The sequence below is a fragment of the Nothobranchius furzeri genome, chromosome 13, assembly GCF_043380555.1.
Source record: "Nothobranchius furzeri strain GRZ-AD chromosome 13, NfurGRZ-RIMD1, whole genome shotgun sequence".
Classification (NCBI taxonomy): Eukaryota; Metazoa; Chordata; class Actinopteri; order Cyprinodontiformes; family Nothobranchiidae; genus Nothobranchius; species Nothobranchius furzeri.
The window spans coordinates 53,461,096-53,486,794 of record NC_091753.1 but is presented as its reverse complement, the minus strand read 5'-3'; the positions used below and the strand labels follow the sequence as shown (position 1 = coordinate 53,486,794).

Here is a 25,699-nt window from a genome sequence, read left to right as displayed (position 1 = left end):
AAAGCAGACTTCGCTGTACCGATCATTGTTCACCAAAATCAAGGGTTGAATCATTTTGCATTAGGTATGAAATGGTAAATGGTAAATGACCTGTGTTTGATATAGCACCTTCTAGAGTCCTGGAACCCCCCAAAGCGCTTTACAACACAACCAGTCATTCATCCTTTCACACACACATTCACACACTGATGGTGATGAGCTACGATGTAGCCACAGCTGCCCTGGGGCGCACTGACAGAGGCGAGGCTGCCGAGCACTGGCGCCACCGGTCCCTCCGACCACCACCAGCAGGCAAGGGGGGTTAAGTGTCTTGCCCAAGGACACAACGACAGCGACAGACTGAGCGGGGCTCGAACCTGCAACCTTCCGATTACGGGGCGAGCTCTTAACTCCTGTGCCACCGTCGCTCCAAGGAGATGAAGGAAGACGTTTACAAGAAATAGAAAAGGCAAATAATCCCAAAGACATTGGGATTATTTGCCTGTATTTCAATCATCTAATGATAATGTTGGCCAGTGCTAAGGTGAGAGATATGTATCACCCATAAACTATTTGACACAGCAACAATATCATTATGAATGATCATTATTTAGAAACAAATTCTGTCTAAACCGGACACATAATTTTAGGCAGATTTCAAAATAATTTACTGTACGACTTAAGCACTCTGAGATTAGAAGTAGATTAAGACCTATTTGTTTCAAATCCCTGCAAAAATGATGAATGTTGAGAACCAATAAGTGTTATTTGTACTTTTGTTCATCCACACATGCTCTGTGACATTACAGGTATTGCAGGTAATGATGAGGAGCCTCATTAGTCTGAGCTGCTGGTGGAACAGAAATGTTCCTACAGCCAAGTGGGCCAGACAGGAGTTCCGATGGCTCCCCACGCTCTGCGGCCGGGGGTGAGTGGCCGTCCTTGCAAATTTCCAAAGGGCTTGAACTGCCATTTGGCTGACCTGTCAACTGAGTATTTAAAGCTTGCTTTATTGCACATTTGCATGTTCTCAACTGGGCTGAACTGCATTTTATTGGATATCATAGTGAAACCGGGACGTCATTCTGAGGTTTTCCAGAGTTTAAATCTCAGCTAAAATAAGCCAACATCTGTCAAGAATTTCACTGAGAACTCTATTTCTAGCTGCCTCCTGTCTCAGGAACTGCCCTGCCTTCCTCTTCAAATTAGCTTTTCACCTTTAATTATCTGGTTTCTCTCGCAGTAAGGACTAGAGACGATGTTACTCACGCCCGTTAACACAAAAAACCTGTTCGAAGAAAACAAATGCCCCCTGCCTCTCTTTCTGAAGTTCGTTTAACAATGTCCTCGAGCCACCATTTTCCGATGTGTGAGGAAGTGCCGGCAAACAAGACATCCATCAAATTGACAGACAAAACAAATTACAAGGCAAACAGAACCTTAATGTGTCACTGCAGCTAATGGTGTCAAGCCTGGTTGGCAGTAGATCCAGACACTCGCATGCTGCTGCTGTCACACTCCCACAGCCTTGCACCTCAACTCATAACACAGTCAGCTGGAGAGGAGTTATCTTTGGATAACACTCAGGTATTAACGCCCTCCACACTATTGACAATGGATCAAATCAATATTCACAAAACTCCATTAAACTCAAGAAAGTCAGAACAAGAAGCTTTCATGCAGTTATGATCTATCAGTTTTCTCTTGCTGGTACTTCAAGTGAGATTATTCTTTAAATGAATGATGCAGTCTCCCTAAAGCCAATAAAAGTGGAATTACATGCCTTGGGCTTGGGTGACAAAGGCTGTGCTAGTGGCAGCTATCTGAAAATGAGGAAAAAAGGATTACCTTTCTTCTTCATCGAGCTTTGGCACGATCACCTCTCCACAGGGGTCACCTTGGACGAAATGCTACAATTCACCAGTCATTAAACTCTTAATCCAACCTTCGTGTGCGGTACTTCTTCTCATCTTTCAAAGCATCTGTGACCTCATATCGCTGCGCACTGCCACAGCATCAAAGCCTCCTAGTTTGTAAGAAATTCTGACTGAGATAACAAACTTCTGCAACAACACCAGTGACAGAAAGACACATGCTGATTGGAGATCAAACCAATTTCACACAAACTAGACGCTGAAACAGAAATGGTGTTGGTAGGTAAAACAATACCCTGTAAATTTGGGTTAACAGTTTGCAAGTCGTTTTGGATCTCTGCAGGAAATTATGTTCAGGAACCTCAACGGGGCACCAGCTGGGAGATGGAATTGCACAGACCACTTCTTAATATTTGTCTCGCTACATTTGCAAAGCAGACCCGTTACCTATTCAGAGATGGAGCGATTTCCAACGGCAGGTAAACGCAAGATGATAAATAGGACAATAAACACCTTAATCCAACAGCATGAAAGTGTGCAGAAGGATAATGCAGCAATAAACGTGACGTTACCACCATTTGCATAGCAACGCGACTCGTCACAGAACAGGGGCGAAGGATTGTCACCGTTTCATTTCAGCACTCGCCGTACAATCATTTGCTTTAGTGACTGAAATATTATTGGCTTCACAGAATGTATGCACAAAAAGGGTGGTTTCCTTTCATCCAACGTGATGGTTCAATACAATTGTTCCAATACTCTGAGAAGTTGAGTCTCACACTGGAAATGAGTTTAGTATGAAATACTGACACGCTTCAGTGGCTGGGAGGTTCCAGACCTACTTCCTGTGTCTGCTGTGAGCGTGACAGTAAGCTGAATACAGTAAAAGTTCAACCTAAAGAAGTTCCTCAATTATAATAAGTCACCGATAATGCTGTCATATTTAAACTTGACCGATAAGGCAGCTGTGATTTTAATCAATCAATCTTGGTAATGAGAACAGGAAGTTAATCCATTGTCATATATTATTCAGCGGTAAATGAAGGTCTTTGGGGTTAATTAACCAGTGGGCTAAGGATAATGTTAATAATGCAGCACTAATACGGGGCAGGTAATAACACACTAGAGAACGCCCTTCTCAACTCTAGTTTGAGCTCTTATTCAGGAAGGAGAGTAGAAGTAGCTCAGAAAAGATGATTTCTTACGTCTTTTTTCTTTTAACATTAGATATGAATAAAAGTTGGTGTGAAGAAATCACATAGCTGTGATGAGAATCTAGTAAATAAAGTCAAATCTGCGTCAACATAAAATGCCACCACGACTAACAAAAAAGCTATTTATGTATTCTTTTCAAGTAAACAGTGAAAGATTTAAGCTTAAACGAGTAGGATGGAAGAATTCTATGGTGAAAAAATCACATAACAGTTTAATGTCTCAATCATGTTGGAAGTGAAGTTATAATGAAAGAAATTTCATTCTCAGACATCTGGGGGTTGTCAGTTTTTCCCCTTTCAAAAAAACGAAAGGGGGATGTAATCTTTTTTCACAGTCTGTGATTTTGTGAGGTTGCCATGTCTGTGGCGAGCTAACGCTGTAGCACCAGCATTTGTAATTTGACACCAGCAAGCAAAAGCTCCAGAGTTGTTTAAAGATCAGAAGCCAGTAAACAGGAGCGACCCACGAGTTATTTCTTGTACCCATAAGAAGCCGTGGCATCAATTTGTTTTATTCTAATATCAGGTGAAGCAGGGTAGAGGCTAACATTGAGCTACCAATGCTAGAAATATCTCAAGCTACTTTTTCCAGTTACAAACAACTCGATATTACAGTGAAATGTTAGTGTGAAATGAATAATGAGTCAGTCGTTTTACTTCCTTTAATGAGTCGTTCACAACTATAACAGCACAACTAACAGCAAGATAGCAAACACCACACTTTCTCCCATGCTGGAAATATATTACCGTAATAATTGTAGTGAAGGCTCCCTACCTTAAAACATTTAAGAGTGTAAACACCAGAGAATACAATGCGTTAATGTCTTCACTTGTCTGCATATGGCAACAGCCATGAAACACACACAACAGCAGTGAGAACTGGCTGTCGTAACCACATTTTTTTAAGCAACAGCTTTTTGCAATTTGCTCACGTGTCGGAAGTTAGTAAAAAAAAAAGACATATGTAGATTTTCATAAATCTATAATGTAAATGTATAAATATTAAACACACAAATCTATTTTTCCCAAGATTAAAAAAAAACTGATATCACTTATAAGGCTGTAAGAATAAAACCCCACACGCTGTAGAATAAACCACAGAAAGTCTCTGCATTTATGTTTCTATGGTCAACTTCTGCCACTTTCCTTTAGGGTTTGAGTAAAAAGAACGGAGGGAATTTGCATGATGTGTATTAGACGAAAAGTAAAGTGACTTTTTGTTGATGCCCTAATCGGAAACTGAAGAATCTGTGCTTCATTTAAATACAGATTTGACGCACTTCACACAAGGCCAAAAGCTGCTAGCCCCCCAAACCCCCACCCGTCAACTCCCAAGGCTCAAAATGACATTCAGCATTTTGGACATACCTCCTGAGGTGACACACAAAAAAACTCTTTCACTTCGTCTGAGGGCACGTAATTAATAAACTTTGTATGGCAACTAATAAGCATTCTGCTCATTCCTTTTACCCTCATGATGAAACTATTCATCAAGTGAAGGCTCAAAATCTGTACAGATGGCTTTCCTCGCTTTAGGTTTAGCTTTCATGGATTTCAAATGAAATTTCTGTTTACCTGTGTCCCACAGGCGTCAACCTGTCACGATGCTGGTTTTTTCATGTTTACAGCTCAAAGAGGACGACAACTTTCTGTATTTAGAGGCATCATGTGGATATCCTCAGTGTGCTCTGCCACAACTTAAGATTAGAGAAGATCCTCTTTTGGAAAAAAGACAGTGATGTTTCCTGGTGAGCTGCCACAGGTTCTGATGCTGCGTTTTGAAAGGTATACACCGTCAGCAGGACATGTGAGCCCCCATCTTCTGTCAGACATATTTTCTAAAGACCTTTCAAGTCAGGTTTTAATGTGTTGGATCATTTATTTCTGAATTTTATTTATTCTTGCCTAATGTCTACAAGTATTGTATATGTTATACTTTTATATGATCTACATGAGTATTTTATTTAGTTTTTTTAGCCCGAGTATGATTAGATTTGATGCTGAAGTTGCCTTTGATAAATGCAAATGAAAAAAAGTTGAATAAAAGAAAAACTATGGACACAAAACGTGACTAATCCCTGGCCCTAAAACGAAAATATATCTCATCACCACTCATAAAATCTTTGAACTTGATTGCTGATGTAGACAGACACTGTTTGGTTAGTAGCGTTATCAGGATTAACAAAAAGACAGAATGTGGGAATAACCAGTGTTGCCAACTGTTTTTGACTGAAAGTAGCTGAAGTTCCCCCCAAAAGTCACTAGATGTCGCCAGATGACGTCACGTGCTTATTTACATATTGATGACGTCATCACGCCACATTAGCGTTCGTTTTTCTATGGCATCTAATATATATATATATATATATATATATATATATATATATATATATATATATATAATAGGACTAAAAGGGAGGAAAATAAATACTATGTTATATGTTAAAGTTATTAATTAGTATGATTAAAATGGCCCAAATTGCTTTGATATGTACAATAAATTCCAGAACTACCAATAAAGTGGCATTAAAACAGATATGGTGTGGTGATCCAAACAGTTCTGTTGTAGGATATAACTCAGACCTCCTGCTCTCCTCATTCTCACATTTTCCTAAAAAGCTGTTTTTTTACACCTCATAGTTTCTCAACTTCTCTGTTGTGTATTCTCTCCATCGTGATAATAACGGCGCTCCGAGCAAAAGGGAGCGGGTGTCTCAAAGTATAACCATCCCTGTGTCACTGAAGGAAATTCAGATGAGCCACAGAGCTGCGTGTGTAAACGGGACGGTAGTTGAAACTCCCGATGACTTTATTTGCCAAATGCAGGAAAAACCAAAGTGTCTGACGGCTGCAGAACCAGAGATGGCAGGTTGACGCCCGCGCCGTCTCTAGTAGAAGCGTGAGCCTGCAGCAATATGAAAGCAGCAGACGTAAATCGGCGGTCTCCAGCTCTGCAGCTTCAGCGAATCAGACCGGCCGAAAATGGTTTATGATTGGTCAGTCCTCGTGCACATGCGCAGATTATCGTTCTCTTTCCTTACTCCCGGAAGAACGGTTCAGAGTGCAAATGGTTTCTTTGTTGCTAATCTGTGTGGAATATCTACATAAAAGTTCTACAGAAAGTAGAAACGGGTCCTGAGAAATGTCGCTAAGTTTGTCGCTAGGCGCTTTTTGGAAAAAAAGTCGTTGAGGGGGGTCAAAAAGTCGTTAGGAACAGTGACAAAGTCGCCGAGTTGGCAACACTGGGAAAAACAATGTAGTGGACATATAAAGAATATAAGGAACATTGTAAAAAAATATATACTATGAAGTGCAGTTTCTAAAATTACCATTTTTTCCAGACTATAAGCCGCTACTTTTTTCCCACGCTTTGAACCATGCGGCTTATAATGAGGTGCGGCTTTACTGAAGATTTTCCTTCACCTGCAGGGGGCGCTTTAGCAGAAAGTGAAACAGGTGGAAATCAAAAGTGGAAGTCGAAGAAAGTGCTCATTTTAATTTTGCACATGCACATGCAAGCAGCCGGCACGACGAAGAATCTTTTTCAAATCCATACCCCCTCATCATGGTAACTACAGTATGAGTTCATATGTTGCCACATTTAAGTTGAAGGCCATCGATCTGGCAGTAAAGGAGGGAAACAGTGCTGCCGCACGTAAGCTTGGCATGAATGAATCCATGGTTCGGCGCTGGAGACGGCAGCGGGAAGAACTCATTCAAGCCAGCTTCCCCCGGGGATGATGACAGCAACACGGACAGCGACACTGACATCGTCACAGAAAAGGTATGTGACGAAGCTCTTCTGAGGCTGTTCAACTCCGACACTGAAGAAGAGGACTTTAATGGCTTTAGTGCGCAAGAGGAAGATGAGAGCGAATGACTTTTTCTGGTAGGCAAGTGTGTTTTATTTACTAACCAGGCATGTTTTGTGTGCAGTTTTTAATTTCTAATCATCCAGGGCTTATTAATGCTGTGTGAGCGCTGTTCTTTTCTTCTAAACATGCAACTTACCGGTAATAACGTGTCAGTGCTGTTTTTATTTTATAACCATCCAGAAATATGAATGCTATCAGTGCTGTTTTCTTTTCCAAACTTGCAGGCACGTTCACCCGTGTTTAAAATTCCTTTTGTTGAATTAAAACAACAACGAAAAACCTCTGTGTAGCGTCTTTCTGTCTAATTATCTTATGTTATGGCCGTACATGCGCTGTGCGCCGGAGACCTGCATGTGGCTGCTGCGCCGCGGCTTGTATTTGAGTGTGGCGTGTGTGTAGAAAACCTTTTTTTTGTTGGTGCGGCTTATATTGAGGTGCGCTCTATAGTCCGGAAATTACGGTAACACATAAAAAACTTAACGCTTATATTGATATTAATATAAATTTAAAGTGATTCGATTACATATTTAGATTCATAGTTAAATCAACTTGAATCTGAATATTTAAATGTAGAAGGTTAACAGACCACCAACAGAAAAGCACGGTGAAGAGATCCCCCTCTACAAAGTCTCAAGCTGCAGTTCCCGGAAATTTCTTTTATGGGGTTGATGGATTACGATGTCTGTGTCCCATTTAGGACTGAGTGACATCACTGATCAACGCCATAAGGTGTACACAGACATTAATAACATTTAACATGTTGTTTTTCTGTTAAAGTATTCTGCAATTCAATACATTCAGGGGACAGAGACAGTTGATGTGTGTAGTAAAAAGTGGCATTCAAAAATCAGAATAAATCCCATTTTTTACGAGGTTATGTAGGGGACCACGAAACAACATGAATTACAGCCTTTTGGAAGGATTTCTGCTGCATTTTTCATCATTGGGAGTTTAGAAAAGGTCAATTTAAAATAGCATCAAGACAATTTTTATTTCCTTTCATTCTGCTTCACCAGCAACTTTTCCAATTCTTCAAATGCCAATTGTTTGGCGGTGTCTGCCAATATAACCAGTCAGCATGGGTTAACCGCTAAGTCCAACCCAGTCACTATCGGGTCATTTCTGAGTACATACCCCAATACAGGTACTCAATTGGTTCCTGAAAATGGCCTGGAAAGGTGTCCTTTCGGGTTGGCCTGGCGAAATGGAAGATCTGGTCAAAATGGGCATTCAGAGTCTCTTTGATGGTGAGAGAGTCTATTCCCCAATAGATAATTCCATCCATCCACGGATACAACCTTACCAAAGTAGAGACACTGATTTCATATAGGGTACTACTTTCACCCTGCTTTTATTTTGATACGATACTTTACCACAATAGCTCTTATGTTTAGAGTTCAGACTTATTTTACATTTAAATGCCACTTTACACACTTTAATTTGAATTTATTGTTTTAAACTTTTGTTAACAACGTGAATCTTTTAATGCATTACTTTATGAACAGGTCCCCATACAGTGCTCTCACATTCACGTGAAGGTACGGCTTACTTTTAGCAACTCCAAAATAGAATCCATCAGTTATAAAAGCTTCATACAGTCTGAACAACACCAGTCTGGTTTCAATATGTCCCCAGATTGGACTGTTCCCATTTTTATTGCTCACTTCCCTCCTCCAGCACAGCACAGTCTGCATACCAGCCCCTTGCTGGCGCAGGAAGATGCTGTAGTTTGACACACAATATTGGACAAGACAGTAACATGGAACATTTAGAGGAGGATGGAGAGGGTACCGTCGCACCAGGCTTGCCAGCTGTGATAATGATGTATAATTTAATTGAAGGCTGTGCTTCTATCCTCCACAGAACTGCAGCTACTCCTCTCTTGTAAATGCATTATTCAGGCTAATGGTGACCCTGAAATAGAAAAAAGCTTCTTATCTCTTTAAAGTTTTATTGCAAAGAGCAAAGAGAGGTAAGAAGGTATGTGGAGAAAAAGTGAGTCAGAGCGAGGCAGAGTAACAGATAAGTTAAGAAGTGTAGCTCTGTCTGATGCCGCCCTGCATGAAGGTTCTCTGGTTTTGTTCTCGACAGCATCCATCTTGTATAACATTTATGTGCTGATATTTTCTTTAAAAATTCTTTTTTAATCCTTTAGATCTGAAGTTAGGTTCATGCCCTTTCCTGGACAGATGAGGTCAGTGTCCATGCATGCAGAGTTCAAATTAAATGTTCATACATCAAATCCTGCACTACAACGACCATCACAGCCATCTTCGTCTCTGAGAAAATGAGAGAGAGGAGCGAGGTGGAGGGGAGCAACGATGCATACACTATTACCCGTGAACCATCTTCATATGTGACCAAGCGGATCCTTCATAACATGCGCGTTGCTGAGTTAGAGAGCGACAGGCTGAAGGGAGTCCTCAGCCACGAAATATACACACTTCCATCTATCAAGCAAAAAGCTCCGAGTGAGTCTGAAATGTATCCATAAAACGGCTTTTATAAAGTGTCACTTCCTCTGCAATTAGAAATCAGCTTCATTAGAGGTTGTGCGACTGTAATGTAGCAATTAAACTCTGCTCTGAATAGAAATTGGGTTGCTTTGGTGAAGAAGAGGAAGTTAAGCAACCGGTGAAGACTCTTCACTGAATCAGTTATTTCTGTCTCGGTGTGTAATTGCCCCAAAAATCAAAATTTCCTTCAGATTAATCAAATAAAACTGCGCTCTTTTGTTGTGTTCCTTCTTCCTGTTGACAAATCCGACGTGTAACACCTTAGAAGGTTTGGTTTTATAATTATGAACACATTTTATTTTCTACTGCTTATTGCTGAGATAACGTAATCAGACTGCTGTGTAGAATTATAAACCTGTTTGATGAAATAGTCAATCTGGTCAAATGTATCACAAAGCTATAGCCGAGTTGGGATTAAATATTCCATAAAATGTCCTCAGGGATGCACCAATGTGAAAATATTGGTTGATATCGACATCCAATATTAATATCGCCGATAAAATCGATAACTGATATTTATTGATGTTACAATAATATAAGTAGAGATATAAGAAAATAACGATATACAGAAATATTGCAATATTTTGTGTTCAGATATTGAATCAATATATAAAAGCAGTGTATAGATTTTATTTTGTTGAGGATTATTACGGCCCTGCCATTGAGAGAATCAAAGCATCCATCTTGTGAGCAAACAAATGTTGCTGTACCGGTGTAACCAGATGATTGGTCCTTGAGATTTGCGGTAATATTGCAGTAATAGTCTGCCTTATAAATGGCAATTGCGTGATGGCGCAACAGAGGGAAGTGTCATGATGACATAGGGAGTTACTGCTAAGCTCCGGCTGGCAACTGTATTGAAAATGAAAGTAAAAACGGCCGTAAGTTTTGCTTTTGTAAACAGAACCAGCTGAGACGGCGAACTGGAGCGCTGCAATTTGCTTCTTTCTTTTGTGTGGTGCCGTTCAAAGTCCAACTATTCTGACAGAACAATAAAATCTCAGGAGAAACTCTGGACTTTTGTAGAAGTGTCTGACCTGTGTAGGGTTAGGTAAATTGAGTGCTTTAAGAGCTCAATATATATATTACCTCTACTTATGACCAATAAGCTGTGATACTCTATCTCAGTGGTTCCCAAACTTATTTAGCCGCGCACCCCCTTCTATGTCCCGACCATGTCGACGCACCCCCCCCCCCAGCCCCCACATCAGGGCATGACTATATATATATATATATATATATATATATATATATATATATATATATATATATATATATATATATCAGATGTCAAGCAAAACAGACAGGGTTAAAAAAATTCCCCATCACTTTCATTTTTTAAATAGTAATTAATAAACATTCAATACCATTACAATTTCCTTTGATTTCATTTTAAATAAACATTTAGAGTGCCCAGGTAGCACATGAACAATGCAATTTAACGGTTTTCTTAAAGTAGGAACGTTTAACCTGTGCGGCCAGAGCGCTCTCCTTCCTTCTGTTCTGCGTAAACCTGAGCTGATCACCTACTTGTGCGTAATCAAATGTCAATATAGGGGACAAGATATAGCCATGATGTTCACTTTTGCCTCAGACCGACTTATTGCTGTTTTATAGTGTGGCTGAATCTGTGATCCGCTGCCACGCGGACTGGAATAACAAATGCTGCAGTAACATGAGATGTGGTCAGGTTCATGAGGAGTCACTGGCTGTAGCGGACCCGACTCATCCCAGAAGCTAATATCTTAATTTGACCTTGAATGAAAAATAACCTCTTAAAAGTTTTTATCACGGTGGAGGCAGCGTTCATTTCTGCCTTCAGTCTGACAGCGCGCCAGAGTTAAAGCAGCGTGCGCGCTTATTGAATCTGTGTGCGTGTGTGCGCGCGCACGCGCGCGCGGCGCAGCCGCTCCAGTCACCGCGTCTCGTTAGTGGCACTATTTAAACCAATGTTGTAAAATGACTTCTGCCCAGCCCAGATGTGCTCACTTGTGCACCCGTGAGCTGTGGTTCCGCTGGAACGCGTCTGACCTCTGACAGAAGCACTCTGAACTTCAGATCTTCAGCGCGCTGTCAATAGCCTGAATGGGAATCATTTCTTGATTTATTTTGTTACATCCACAATGTTCTGTGTGTGAGGTTTACAATGTCAGAACACCTGCACGAGACAGATGTTAATTACAATCTGCCAGAATGACTCACCACCTTCAGATTCCTCCAACACCGTTAAAAATGATCAAATACGGAACATATCGGCGTGCGCAGGCCAGAGCGCTGAAGCTCGGCGCATTGCTATTATGAAGCTAGGGCACATGTGGAGGACACGCGCGCAAAAATATACTTGTTTTCAATTACATTTATTGAGCCCACTTACTTTTTCTTTGGCCCACCCACAAATGAGTTTCTACGCTAATGGTGACATATGACAGACTTCTCTGAGCTCCGCAGCCATTACACTTTTCACCTCGCGCACCCCCTAGCGGCAGCTCGCGCACCCCCAGGGGTGCGCGCACCACACTTTGGGAATCCCTGCTCTATCTAAATATAGAATATCAACCCTGCTTGGTCTTTACTGTGTTTATCAGAAGATTCTAGGATTCGGAGAGGGGTCGGAGACCCCAGGCACCGGAGTCCGTAGATCAACTGCAGTACGACCAGGTCAGTCCAGAGTCATCTCCAGGTAACAACAGTTGGAACTAGTTTGCATCTCAGGAATAAAGCCTGATTCAAATCAAATCAAATCAAATCAAATCGCTTTCAAATTGTCACGTCACATGTGACTCACCTTAAGACCCATTTTTTTGTCAAGGCATTCCAGGATTAGCAAATTTTACCCGGTTTCGATGCCCCGGCCTCTTAATCTTTTTCAGGATTTTATTTTTTGCTTTCACTCTCCTCTTTTAATTGATTTCATGTTGGTTTTACGATTGTTATATTTTAATCTGATGGTTTTATGTTTTTATTGTGTTGTGTTCAGCACCTTCTCAACTCAACTCAACTCAACTTTATTTATAAATCGCGCCTTACAGGCAAAAAGATGCCACCAAGGCGCTACACTGATCAAATAACAACATAAAACAGTAAGTCCAGAAAATAAAACATTGTATCACACGATACAGATAAAACTACAGTGAGTAAAATCGCTATAAGTAAAACAATAAAACTAGTTAGAAAGGTTAAAAGACAAGTCATAAAAATATGTTTTTAGCCTTGCCTTAAAAACTGCAACAGAGGTGGAGGCCCTTAAGCTGAGAGGAATCTTATTCCAAAGCTTAGGACCTGCCACAGCAAAAGCCCTATCACCACGCGTCTTTAGGCGCGTTCTTGGGACCGAGAGGAGCATGAAGTTCTCAGAGCGGAGTGACCGTGAAGGGGTGTATGGTTGAAGTAGTGACACCAAATAAGGAGGGGCTAAACCATTTAACGTCTTAAAAACTATTAAAAGTATTTTAAAATGAATCCTAACATCAACGGGCAGCCAGTGAAGCGCAGCCACGACAGGAGTTATGTGGTCAAACTTGCGCCTGCCCTCTAAAAATCTGGCAGCAGCATTCTGGACCATTTGCAACCTGGCTATTGAGCCCTTGCTCACACCGAATAGAACAGAGTTGCAGTAGTCCAATCGCACCGTAATAAAAGCATGGACTACCGTCTCAAGATCATGATGTGACAGAAATGGTTTGATCTTTGCCAGCCGACGAAGGTGGAAAAAGGAGGAGGAGATCACTCCATTGATATGGGTATCAAAACTAAGGGCGCTATCCAGTTTAACACCAAGATTAGTCACCGATGTAGACAGCTGTCCCTTAAATGACCCACAGTCAGTTAGGGAAGAGTCACAATGTATGCTTGGAGCAAACAATATAGCCTCTGTTTTCTGATCATTTAGGCTCAGAAAATTTTCAGTCATCCAGGTCTTGATCTCCCTCAAACAGTTTGTAAGAATAGAAATAGAGAGACCACTTGACATGTTTAGAGGCAGGTACAGCTGACAATCATCAGCATAAAGATGGAATTTAACTCCAAGCTCATGACAGATGTCACCTAAGGGCAGAATATAAATAGAAAACAACAGAGGTCCCAATATCGAGCCCTGTGATACCCCCCAAGCTAGATCAGAGTACTCTGAGGAATAACTTCCCATCCTAACACACATTTTTCTATTTGTCAGGTATGACCTAAACCATTCCAGGGCTAATCCTGAAATCCCAACATAATGATGAAGACGGTGAAGCAGCACTTCATGGTCTATCGTGTCAAAGGCTGCCGTGAGGTCCAGCAGAAGTAGCAACACAGAATTACCGCTATCAGTCGCTAGATAGATGTCATTGAGCACTCTAACCAGTGCAGTCTCCGTGCTGTGTAGAGCTCTGAAGCCAGACTGGAAAGTCTCAAAAATGGCATTCTCGTCCATAAAAACCAAGAGCTGGTGGTAAACACATTTCTCTAGCACCTTACTCAAGAAAGGAAGTTTTGAAATGGGCCTGTAGTTTGCAGCCAGCGAAGCATCCAGTCCAGGCTTTTTGAGCAAAGGTTGAATAACCGCTTTTTTGAAATCATCAGGGACTATACCAGAACTGAGGCTCATGTTAATTATGTGCAATATTAAAGGGGCGACTACTGGAAAGACTTCTTTAAGGAGGCGCGTTGGCATCACTTCATCCGGCGAGCCACTCGGCTTAGCCTTCCCAGCGATCTTGATCAGATCATCAAGACTAATTTGTTCAAATGCTACCAAACCTCTGGTGGCAGTAACAGAACGGCCACCTTGGGCGTCTGCATTGGTCGCAGAAGGGGCTTTATAAATAAATGAAATGAAATGAAATGCTTAAGCAAAGGCACATTTACGCCCCCCCGCTGCAGCGTCAAATCTCCTCTGTATTCATACTGGGCCGACCTGTTGCAAAGAAATTCTCCACCAGGACAGCAGGAGGTGCATTCCTAACTTATTGGCCTGAGTTTTGAAGAAATTCTCCACCAAAACAACAGAGGGCGCGCTCCTATGCAGGTGTGCATGCTCTTGTAGTGACGTGTCTGCCCTACTACTATTTACTATTTGCGACGTGAAAAGATGGACGACACAGACACAGAGCGAATTCTTACTGAGCAGGAGCTGCTTGAGCTAGAAGAACAATAAAGTTTGGTTTATGCTTGATGCATTCACTTTCCGCGCGGTGATGCGGCTCGCGGCTGGAACGCGCTTCACAACTCGCAGTGTTTATGGTTTGTGTGGCTCGTCTCTGCGGTGAGCCAATATTCTCCCAAACTGTAGGGGCAGCATGGAGCTCTACGGCAAGCATCCAACACTACACCATAGTAGAAGTAGAAATTACTGTTTACAACATGACATTTCAGCATTTTTAACAGCGTTCTCGTCTTTTCCGACAGTGCGAGCTATTTCTCTCCAAGAACTATTAACAATATGTTGATCACGGTGATCTTTGAGAGCTGAATCATACAAATGTCTGTATTTATGAACCTCTGCCGTGCCGGTCCGCCATGTTTTTCCACGTCCGACCGTCCGCGTGGTTAGAAATTTTCCGAGGTGCGCGTTGCGGATATCTTGGGCCGTGCGGAGACGCGGTGGAGGGGCGTGGTTGTTAAAATGACGCAAAATGACGCAACTTTTCCGCGCGGAGCCGTGCGGACCTCGCGGACGCGTCAAGCATAAACCAACCTTAACTCTGCTCCATCTGCTCCATGTCTTCAGGACTGTGTCAACACTTTTGCTGTTTACATTTTTTAAGGGAAGCTACGTCGTGCCGGAAATGACGCTGGGTGGTTTGGCTGACCAATAACAAACGTCCAGCATACAACGCCACCGTCGGATGTTTAGAAAATAGAGCTCGACTCCAACCGACGTTCCAACACGATCCAACACTGTTGGATCGCTCATAAGACATTGCATCATGGCGATCCAACAGATCCGACATGCTGGAGCAGTGTCAGTATGAATCAGCCTTAATTCTTAAGGTGTTGAATCAATTAGCTTGTTCTGCAGGAACTGTTTTGTTGTATCAGCTTCGCAGGTGCAAAAAGGTTTTGACGACCTGATTATCTAGCTTATAAATTTTAGAAGTTCATATTTAATTTTAAAATCTTCTTTCTACTTTCTTATGTGAAGTAAGGAGTCTCGGATAAAAAGGTGCTCTGTGAGGGACCTTGAGGAGAGAATGTTATTGTTGACATTTCATTGTCTCTGTCAGAGCTGCAGGCTCTGATCTCCAGCTGGTGGGATGAAGGCAGGCTGATTTAAAGGGAATACGTGCAGTCTCGTGTCTCCTTTTTGACCAGATGTTGAATGGTCAGTACCTAAAAACGGATCATTTGTGGACACTACACCTGAGTTTTTCAATTAAAGAGCAAGTCACCACCTACCAGAGCACTACTCCGCTCCCACTTCCTGTTTGAAAAATGCAACAAATGCTGTTGCCTAGCAGACCAAGAGGGCAAAGCTGCTAACAAATACACACACACACACACACAGGCTCACAACGACAATGTGACATCATATGGTACCAGCTAACGTTCCAGGTTACCTCTTAGCCTATAGCGATGGCTGATTTAAATTGAAACAGATAGACAAACAGCAACAAATTGGGAAAAAATATATCGTTTGTTAATATTGGCCCAGTTTAACTTAAAAAAATGACTAAAATTGGCCAATACAGATATCGATGCCGATATATTGTGCATCCCTACCTCAAAAGTTTAGAAAAGCATAAAAACGTATAAAGGTCTCCATAGTTGGCAGATGTTTTCTAATTAAACTCTTTAACCTCAGTTTTTGTACTAAATATAACTGGTTCAGAACTGATATAGGAAAAGTGAATTTTAAAATGTCAGACGCAAACTTTAAAACAAACTTAACCACAGAAGAGAAGAACATTTAATGTAAACAAAAAAAGATAAATCATGCAAAAACAAATCATGAAAAGTGCTGTTTTTTTATTTTTTTTAGCAAAATGAAGCAGGTTTTTATTAAAAAAAACAGTAAACACACATATTGGTCGGTCACAAAGTTGCTGTATCACAAGTGACAGAAATCAAACGGAAAATCTAAATGAATGCATTTCTAGTCATAACCAAACATGTTGGTAATTGTTTGTTATTAAAATCTTTTGTTTGCTTGGCTCCAGATTTGATTTGACAGGAGATCTCTAAATGCTCCAAACAAGATAAAACAACATTAACCTGAACGTTGACTCAATCCTGTTACAACTGTACCCGTAATCTCGCCCACACGCTCCAGCTCGTAATTTATGTTTGGCGTGGGCGTGCACCAGTCGAGCACATTTGAGAAAGGGTTTTTTTTTCTCAACTTGCAGTGGCACGGGGCTTAATGATCTAATTAATTGAACAAGGGTACGTAGGCATGTTTTCTCTCTTTCTAGACTTATTTTCTAATCCTGCCTGAGTAATTAGGGGGAAACTACTACAGTTATTCTAGATGTGTTCGCTGGGTGTCTTGTAAACAGTTTGTTTGTAAGTCAAGTGCTGCACAGATCGGAAAACTTGGCCTACATTTTAATATCAGCATTCTGAAAACAAGAGTGGGATCAAACTGAGTCACCAAATGTCAGCAACACTTCAGTGTCACAGTGAACAAATAATGACTGATTCCCCTCTGTGACAGCCCTCGCTGTGTTTCCTCCCCCAAAGACACAAGTCAAATCATATTAATTGTAAAAGTAATGACATTAGTTTAATTGTCGCGTCGGGGCTGCTGCGCGCATTGCCCCTGTTAGTTTGTCCATTTCTGTCCCTGCAGCTACTTCTGACTTCCTGCTCGAGCCACAGTATTGCACATGAACGGGGTGGGGTGGGGTGGGGGGGTGGGGGGCAGAAACAAGAGACCTGGGGGGATTATTTCTCTTTATTTCAAATTTTAATCATCTAAAATGACTAGGAAATCATTACATAAGTCCAAAACATGGGCAAAACTCCAAGCAGCAGCATCATGACACCTTCGATGACAAAATACAATCCCCACTAAACTCAAACAGGCTTTGTGAATATAAAATATATCCGTTTTTAGGAAAATATGTATAAAATAACCATATATGGTGAACCTTCAAGCGAAATAATCAGTACATTATATATATATATATATATATATATATATATATATATATATATATATATATATATATATAACATGAACTTATATAGCGCTTTTCTAGACACCCAAAGACACTTTCACACACTCTCACATTCACACACTGCTAGTGATGGTAAGCTACTTGTAGCCACAGCCGCCCTGAGGAGGTCTGACAGAGGCGAGGCTGCCATTTGGCGCCGTCTGCCCCTCTGACCACCACTAACACAGGCAAGTTGGGTGAAGTGTCTTGCCCAAGGACACAACAGCAGGATACCCCTGGCGGGAGCTGGAATCGAACCCATGACCCTCCGATCATGAGGCAACCCGCTCTACCACCTGAGCTACTACTTATGTTCGCACATCTTTCTTGATGTTAAGTCTCCACAATTAAGATGAGTATATGTTTTGCCATTTTGCTAACGCTAATGTTTAGCTTCTACAAGCTAAGACGTGCTCATCTCTCTCATTCCCATGGGTGGTTCCAAGTCCAGGTTGGCGGGGTCGAGACTGGCTTTTTCTGACCATGTTGTTATCCAGCCTAGTTTCTCTCTGCAGCTAACGCAGGGGATGGGGGTTGAAGACTGTTTACATGTTCAGTTTGTTCCCAGTGAAGGCTGCCCTTTGTCACCGATTCTGTCCATAACTTTTATGGACAGGATTTCTAGGCGCAGCCAAGGTGTTGAGGGCATCTGTTTTGGTGGCCTGAGGATCAGGTCTCTGCTTTTTGCAGATGATGTGCTCCTGTTGGCTTCATCAGAACGTGGTCTCCAGCTTTTGCTGGAGCGGTTCGCAGCTGAGTGTGAAGCAGCTGGGATGAGAATCAGCTCCTACAAATCCGAGACCATGGTCTTGAGTCGGAAAAGGGTAGAATGCCTTCTCCAGGTCAGGGATGAGGTGTGGCCCCAAGAGGAGGAGTTTAAGTATCTCAGAGTCTTGTTCGCAAGTGAGGGAAAGCTGGAGCGTGAGCTCGACAGGCGGATTGGTGCTGTGTTGTACTTGTGGTGAAGAGAGAGCTGAGCCAGAATGCAAAGCTCTCGATTTAACGGTCGATCTACATTCCTACCCTCACCTATGGTCACGAGCTTTGGGTAGTGACCGAAAGAACAAGATCACGGATTCAAATGGCCAAATTTTTCTCCGCAGCGTGGCTGGGCTCTCTCTTAGAGATAGGGTGAGAAGCGGGTAGACCCGCTGCTCCACATCGAGAGGAGCCTCTTGACGTGGCTTGAGCATCTGATTAGGATGCCTCCTGGACCCTGGTTATTTTTTCAGGGCGTGTCCAACCAGGAGGAAACCTAAAGGGAGACCCCGGACATGTTGGAGGCACTATGTCTCTCAGGTGGCCAAGGGACGCCTTTGGATTCCCCCAGAAGAGTTAGCCCAAGTGGCTGGGGGGAGGGATGTCTGGGCCTCTCGACTTAGGCTGCTGCCCCCGCGACCCGACTCTGGATAAGCGGAAGAAAATGGATGGATAGAGCATGCGTATGCAGCTTAAATTGGTAGAAAGTACTTTAAGACTGTGAAACACTAGTTTAATCAATACATTTGCAGTGGTCTCTAGTTGGAATTAATGCCTTGTAAGTCGTACTCTGTGGAAAAAGCTTTGGTGCGCCTGTTTCAGGAACTAGAAAATTCTAACATCAGAGGAAAGCTTCAGACGGCAGGATTTGGACATCTCGCATTGCATTGGTTAACAGCAATGCGACTATTTGCTCTGCAACATTGATGTTTTATTTCAACAAATATCACAAGCCTGAAGGAGTTCTGCTGTGTGGTGGAGTTGCCAATGCTAATGATTAGCTTTTGCTAGCAGAGACGATCGCTGCCATTTCCTGGACGCTAAACCAACAACAGCCTTCCCAGTCGTGAGTCAAGATGGGTGAGTCCATGAATGTCAAGTGACGGTGGGATGTAGCTCTGTCAGGCTTTTCTAATCCTAGACTTTCACTGTCTGTTTTCTATCATAAGCTAATGCAGGAGATAGGTGTAGGAGACAATTTTCATGTTCAGCCTGCATGAAAAACTCAGAGTGGCTGAATATAATCAGAAATAATCATTAAAAAATGTTTCTCTTTCAGTGTTCCACACCTTTACAAACAGACAGTATCACATGGTTTCTAAGTGAACTGGACTTTTTAATGGAGACTTGTACATTTTTCCAAAGTTAACCCTTTTGTTCCTTTTTTAAATCCTAATAAAATAATAATAATCTGCATTAGTAAAATTTCACCTAAATCATTGTACCCTAATTATCCTAATTAACTTGATTTTTACTTGTCTTCTCAACTACTGATTCTCAGACTCATGATTTAAGTATTTTAAACAGCACCCAACAAACCGTTTAAACAAACTTAAATTTTCTAACTGAATATCAGCCATGAGAAGCTTGTAATGGTCCATCTGATCCTAATTACTGCCTCACACATCCAAAGGCAGTTTATACACCAACACAAGGACACAACCACTTCAAAACGAATGGCTTTTCTAAATCTTCATTCATTGAATCTTCTTCATTGTTAGCATCCTTGGGTTTTTTTATGGATGAGCAGCTGCTCCATAATGGTTTTCTGTTCAAATTAATGTGTATTATTATAAACAAAAATTAGAAGGGCCATCTACTACCTAAGAATAGAATACAAAACAAAAACAGCTAGCCAATTTTCTAGTTCTGGTAAAAATAAAACAGGCAAGATGTTAGCGTGGGACAGTTATTTCTAAATATAGCTGAGCAAATGATGGAGCTACACCTGGACAGCTAGTCCTTATACACCAGCTGTCTGTGACTCTGATGGATGGAGTTTGAGTTTCCAATGATTTCAGATGGTCTTGAATTTGCAATCAAGAACACATAAGTCTCATGTAAATGCTACAAAATGCTGATAGTAGTACAAGGTTTAGAACTGGCTAAATTTGGTAACTTTAATACCTGAAAGTTACATTAAATATATGCATTTAATGCCGCTAATGCTAATATTTTCTGATTTCCTTTCCTTTCTGGGTGGCCCTGACCAGTAATTACAGCCATGTGTGCAGAAATAGTGGTGGGGTAAGCAAATCGGGCTGTATAGATCCACGTTAGGGTGCATAATATTCCTGTGTGAGTGGGAAGTGAAGATTTTAATTCCCCCCATTCCCCCTCTCTGTATCTGATACCTTCTGATTTCCATCCCAAACAGCCGGATCCACTCAGCTGTTGGCGATAAAGGAGTGCAAGTGTTATTTCTGTAATAGGTACCGCTTCCGTCCTTTCCCCACCATTACTCTTTTTCCCGACTGCCTCAGCAGGCGCTTGTTTAGCGAATCAGTTTTTGAAAACATTACAAAAACGACCCCGTTGCGAATCCTGGGCCTTGTCTGTGAATCGTTTGTCTTCGTGGTTTGGAGTCAACACCGTCCGGCTTTTCTCTGCTACTGTCTTCTCATTACCATTTATTGTAGCTAGGTGGGATTGTAATACATCCAATTGAATTTCTCCCCTACTGTTGGGCTCACCTCTGTTCCTGCTGGCCATGATCTGACTGCCTGTGCAATATCAGTCAAGGCCGCTCGATTGGCTGGAATGAGAAAACGAATGAAGACTAATATACTAGATGATGTCAGAAAACATGCAAAAGGAAGATTGGTGGTTTGTTTTCAGATAGCAAAACAGAAAAATTTGCGGTCCTTTCTCTGATTAAACTTAAACTTAACTTAAAGGCTTTTATAAATAAAGCTGATTTGATTTGAGCCAGTTCACCTGTTCAAACACCTGGCTGTACACTGAAGGTCGGATGATATAAAACTCAGCAGAAACACACCTAATACTGATTTTGTAATTTGATCATAAGGCCTTTAAATTTGTTGGTTTTATACCGCCTCCAGCTCTAAGTTAGCATGAAAGCACGTTTTTAAACGTGTTGCTTTAATGGTTGTGTAGCAAGTCGACCCTGAGATGATTTTTAAAATATGTGCACGTTTCTGGTGTTTTCTCACATTTACATAGCTTCAAGGAAGAATATTGATAATTTATGTGTAAAATTACAAATGCATGGAAATGTTTAATGCAACAACAAGAAGCAATTTGCAGCCAATGAAATCACCAAACGCCCTATGACACGTATTTAAATTTGACTCATTTTCACAAAATGTGTTTTACACGGAACAAGACATCCAAAAAGCATTTGTCATCCCAACAGAAGTCTTATCTTGATCACAGAAAATATTATTCTTCTGCGTCCGAACCTTACTAAGGAAAACTGATGTAATTTCAGCACATGGCTGCTAGATGATTTGTTCAACTGTGCTCAGATAGAGACGGAGTTTATGACTTAATTACATCGAGCAAGGTCGTTGCCCTCCATTTCACCAGAGACCAACGACGCCTGAGATTTTATTTTGTTTCTAATTTTACTTTCGTCTCAGACTTTCAATTCATAATTGCAGAAAACGGATCAGTTTACACTAAACTTTTATCCATTCTGGCAGAAATGCAAACATTTGGTCAAGAAAGGACGTTGTGTTGTGAATTTTTTCATTAACTTTGATCAACTGAAGCAAGTAGAATTTAAAATGAAACAAAAAATCCAGCTCAAAAATCTGAGTGTGATGTTGACGTTTTCTAAGTTATCTAGTTGAAACCCTCGTGTGCTGATGATGCAAGTCACTGACAAACGCGCAAACCCAACACAGTTGCATTTGAAGAAATGCAAATTAGAAAGTGTTTGAGGCAGAAAAAGAGCAAAGTGACAAGGAATCATTAAATAGATCAAGGTAGTCACACCGGGTCTTTGAAGACGCTCACGTGCCTCTGTGTGTTAGCCCTTTAGTGCCAACGATGCCAATAGGCTGCAGAGAGCATCTCTCGGGCGTCTCATTGAACACCAGCACTAAGATTAGAGGTTCTTTTAATCCGACAAAGGGGATTAAATGCTATGAAAGAGGCGAGAGGACCGCTCCCACGGAGGGGCTGAGATGAATTATTTACACCTTCGAGCCGTTACACCAAAACCCCACAGTTCTCAAACACTGGTGGCATGTTCCACCCATCTAACGGTCCAGCAGCACAAATAAACATAATTTCGCACAAACACTGCCAAGGGACACATGGCAACACTTTTTTGGAAACAGCAAGCTAGTCAAATAAAAGTTGGACTTTTATAAATTTGAAATTTCTCAAAAAAGCTGAACAATCATCTCTCATTTCTGCGCTGTTAAGAAAAAAGACAACTTCAAACACCTCTGCTCTCAAAGTGAGTCAGAAATGTGCCAAGCTGTGTGTAAAAGTCCAGATTTTGACACTTTTACGTGCATCACACTTTCCTGCTGATTGCATAAATCATCCAAGGGTGTTTCAGAGCAAGCTACATCTGTGATGAGAATGTGTCACAGTTCCACCCAGGATGAGCTGCAGACGCACAACAATGTTAATCCAGGTCCAGGTCACTTTGACTGGATCTCATCGTTTTCAGATGTTCACCATCACGGGCATCCATCATCACTCACCTCCCTTATTCCACCTGCCTTTAGTCCTTGCCTGACAGGTCAGTTCGGGGCATCCAGACAGCACCAAGAGAAAAAAAACAAGTTCAAACACAGAAAGAAATCCAGACTTTGCCTTGGAAAACATGTCCAAGAGTTGCTGGCAGCCGAGTCACTTTCACATGGCTATGTTTTCTCCTAATGCAGCGCGGCTGTGGCGCATGGTAACCCACGCGTGGGCTGTCATCATCAGTCACGCTGGTGTCAGCAGTAGGTTTCCAGTCCTACCATGCTGCTTTGTCATGCCCCGGCTGGGTGCCGATCTTCACTGACGCTGGAGATCGCAGTGAAGCCACATCTCTCCTTCTCTAAGCTCTCTCTCACCAGAGCGCACAGGAATCAGACGAGAACACACAGCTTGCCTTGCGACGGCAAAGCTCAGCTACGCTCGCCACAGTGCATAGGAACTCGCTTTCACATAGGTTTGCTCACACACACTCACACACACACTCCCTCTTTTTTCCTCCATCTCTCTCACGCTCACTGCTGCCACCTCTACTGATGCTGCTGCTGAATTATTTCCTGCCCTCCTCACTCTGGATTTCTCTGGGAATTCATTCCCCTGCTCTCTATTTTCTGCTTAGAGCTGCACATTGTAGAGTAGACAAGAGGTGGGAGCAAATCCACCTTCAGCACTCCACGAGCAAGTTCCTGTAGGTGTGGTGGGCTGTGGCTGTTTGATAGCACAGACACACACAGACAAGCTAGTAAAATATGCAGTTTGTAAGCTTAGGGAACGAAGGAGGTCTGGAGTTTTCATCAGCAGGAACGTTCCAGAGATGTCTATTTAGGAAAAGTTGGTTTTAAAATGTGCTCCCATGCAGGAAGACAAGAAAATCACAAAAACGGGCCCCATCCATCTCTAAACCAATGCTGACAAAGTCAAACGTATTATCTAAAGATGTTAAATTGATTCAAACTGACACTTTAAATTATAACCCCAAAATTCCACTAGCTCCGCTCCGCTCCGGCACGAATTCCGCAGCAAAAACGCTCCCGTTGTAGTCAATCAGAGCTGTTCCACTACTGCGGCCATGCGGCGCAGTGCGGCGCCCGCCGTTCCACCATCCGGCAAAAATAGGATCAATTCTATGTTTGCTGGACGCCGGAGCACCTCCGCAGTCAATGGACAGAAATCACAACCTCCCAACAGGAAAAGGAGCAAGCACAACTTCCGTTATTTCACAATAAATCGATTAACAAAAAGCGTTTTTTTGTTTCATATCAATCAATCAATCAAAGCTTTATTTATAAAGCGCCTTCCGCAACCCTGTCAGGAAGCCCAAAGCGCTGAACATGGTACAGTTGTAGGTAAATATATTGAATAAATCAACAATAAAAGCAATTCAAATTACAAAATACAAATTACAAAATACAAATTACATATGCACAGGTTTAACAACTTTTAACAACTATCAATGGCGGTTGAACTTTAAATGCACAAAAATAAGCCATAAATACAGTTTCTACTATGAAAGTAGTCACCCTTTGTTGATCCAAACACTGCTCATCTCTCAACACAAATGATCGGCAGATTAAAAAGTTCATTTCGATGCTTCTCCCACACAACGGGTGTTTGGATCTAACTTCCGCGTTTATTGCTTGGACTGTATCGCAAGATCTCGAAAATCCCGTGCATGCCTGTTTGCGCACCTCAGGTCTCTGCACCGGAGCGGAGCCGTTGTAGAGCGGGTACAGTATAATTTGAGTTCAGAAGCGAGCGGCAGCGGAAAGCGGGGGCGGAGTGGAGCGGAGACAGTGGAATTTTGGGGCAAGTAAATGATGGTCCTCCAATAGTGAAACATATTTATCACAATCTCTCAAAAACATTGATTTTGTACAAATATGTGTATCGATCATGACCTCTTAACTCATTCACTGCCATTGACAACTAAAGTCGTCATTTGCATTTTTTACGTGTGGGCATCGAAACATCTCAGCTCTAAAGCCGATCTTCATCCGCATACGTCACACGTCACGTGATCAGGAAGCAGAAAATCCATGTGTTAGGAGATGGTTTTGGGCTGCTGCTGTAAAAAAAGTGAGGAGTGAATCGGAAAAGCTTCTGCTGATCACAATTCAACAACGGATTATGAAAGAACAGATAACGCTTGAAACGCGAGGATTCTTCCGGCTGTAAGAGGTGAGTCCCCACTTTGTTTTGGTTGTTTTGGCATTGACATCATCCTAGCGCGCAACGTTCTGTCACTCTTAAAAAAACTGTAAAAACGGTTAGAAACTCTGCCAGCGAATGAGTTAAAGGTCACACGTTTTTAATCAATTTCCCTCTGGGATTAATAAAGTATTTTTGAACTGAATTGAATTGAATTGAATTTACCAAAAGCAATAACTAAATCTAAATATCAACCAGCACAACAACTCTTAAATAGAAGAAAATGCCAAATTCATTACTGGCATAGCTTTGTTGAGCATGAAAATGATTTTTGTTTCACCATTACTTTTTCCCCAGAACAATCTGACCCAGCAACAGGAACCAAACCACATAATTCACCAAATACTCTAAACAATTTAATTTATCAATAACATAGAAATGTCTTTTATTTATCTGAATGCATTTGTAAACACAATGTTTATCAACTTAATAAAATTAAGTTCTTGAGGC

At 41.7% G+C, this 25,699-nt stretch overlaps 1 protein-coding gene across 9 annotated transcripts in view; it reads right to left on the bottom strand.

The window, feature by feature from the left end:
* robo2 (roundabout, axon guidance receptor, homolog 2 (Drosophila)) overlaps positions 1–23,309 on the bottom strand; it is a 422,481-nt gene extending 399,172 nt beyond the window's left edge. For 4 of the 9 annotated variants that reach the window (XM_015951000.3, XM_054742448.2, XM_054742452.2 and 1 more), the window contains exon 1: positions 23,041–23,309. In XM_015951000.3, coding sequence (XP_015806486.1) covers positions 23,041–23,164 — 124 coding nt within the window. In that variant the 5' untranslated portion in view covers positions 23,165–23,309. The remainder of the gene's footprint in view (positions 1–23,040) is intronic. The other 5 variants (XM_054742449.2, XM_015951008.3, XM_054742450.2 and 2 more) reach the window with 2 other exon arrangements.
* Positions 23,310–25,699: the final 2,390 nt, after the last annotated feature.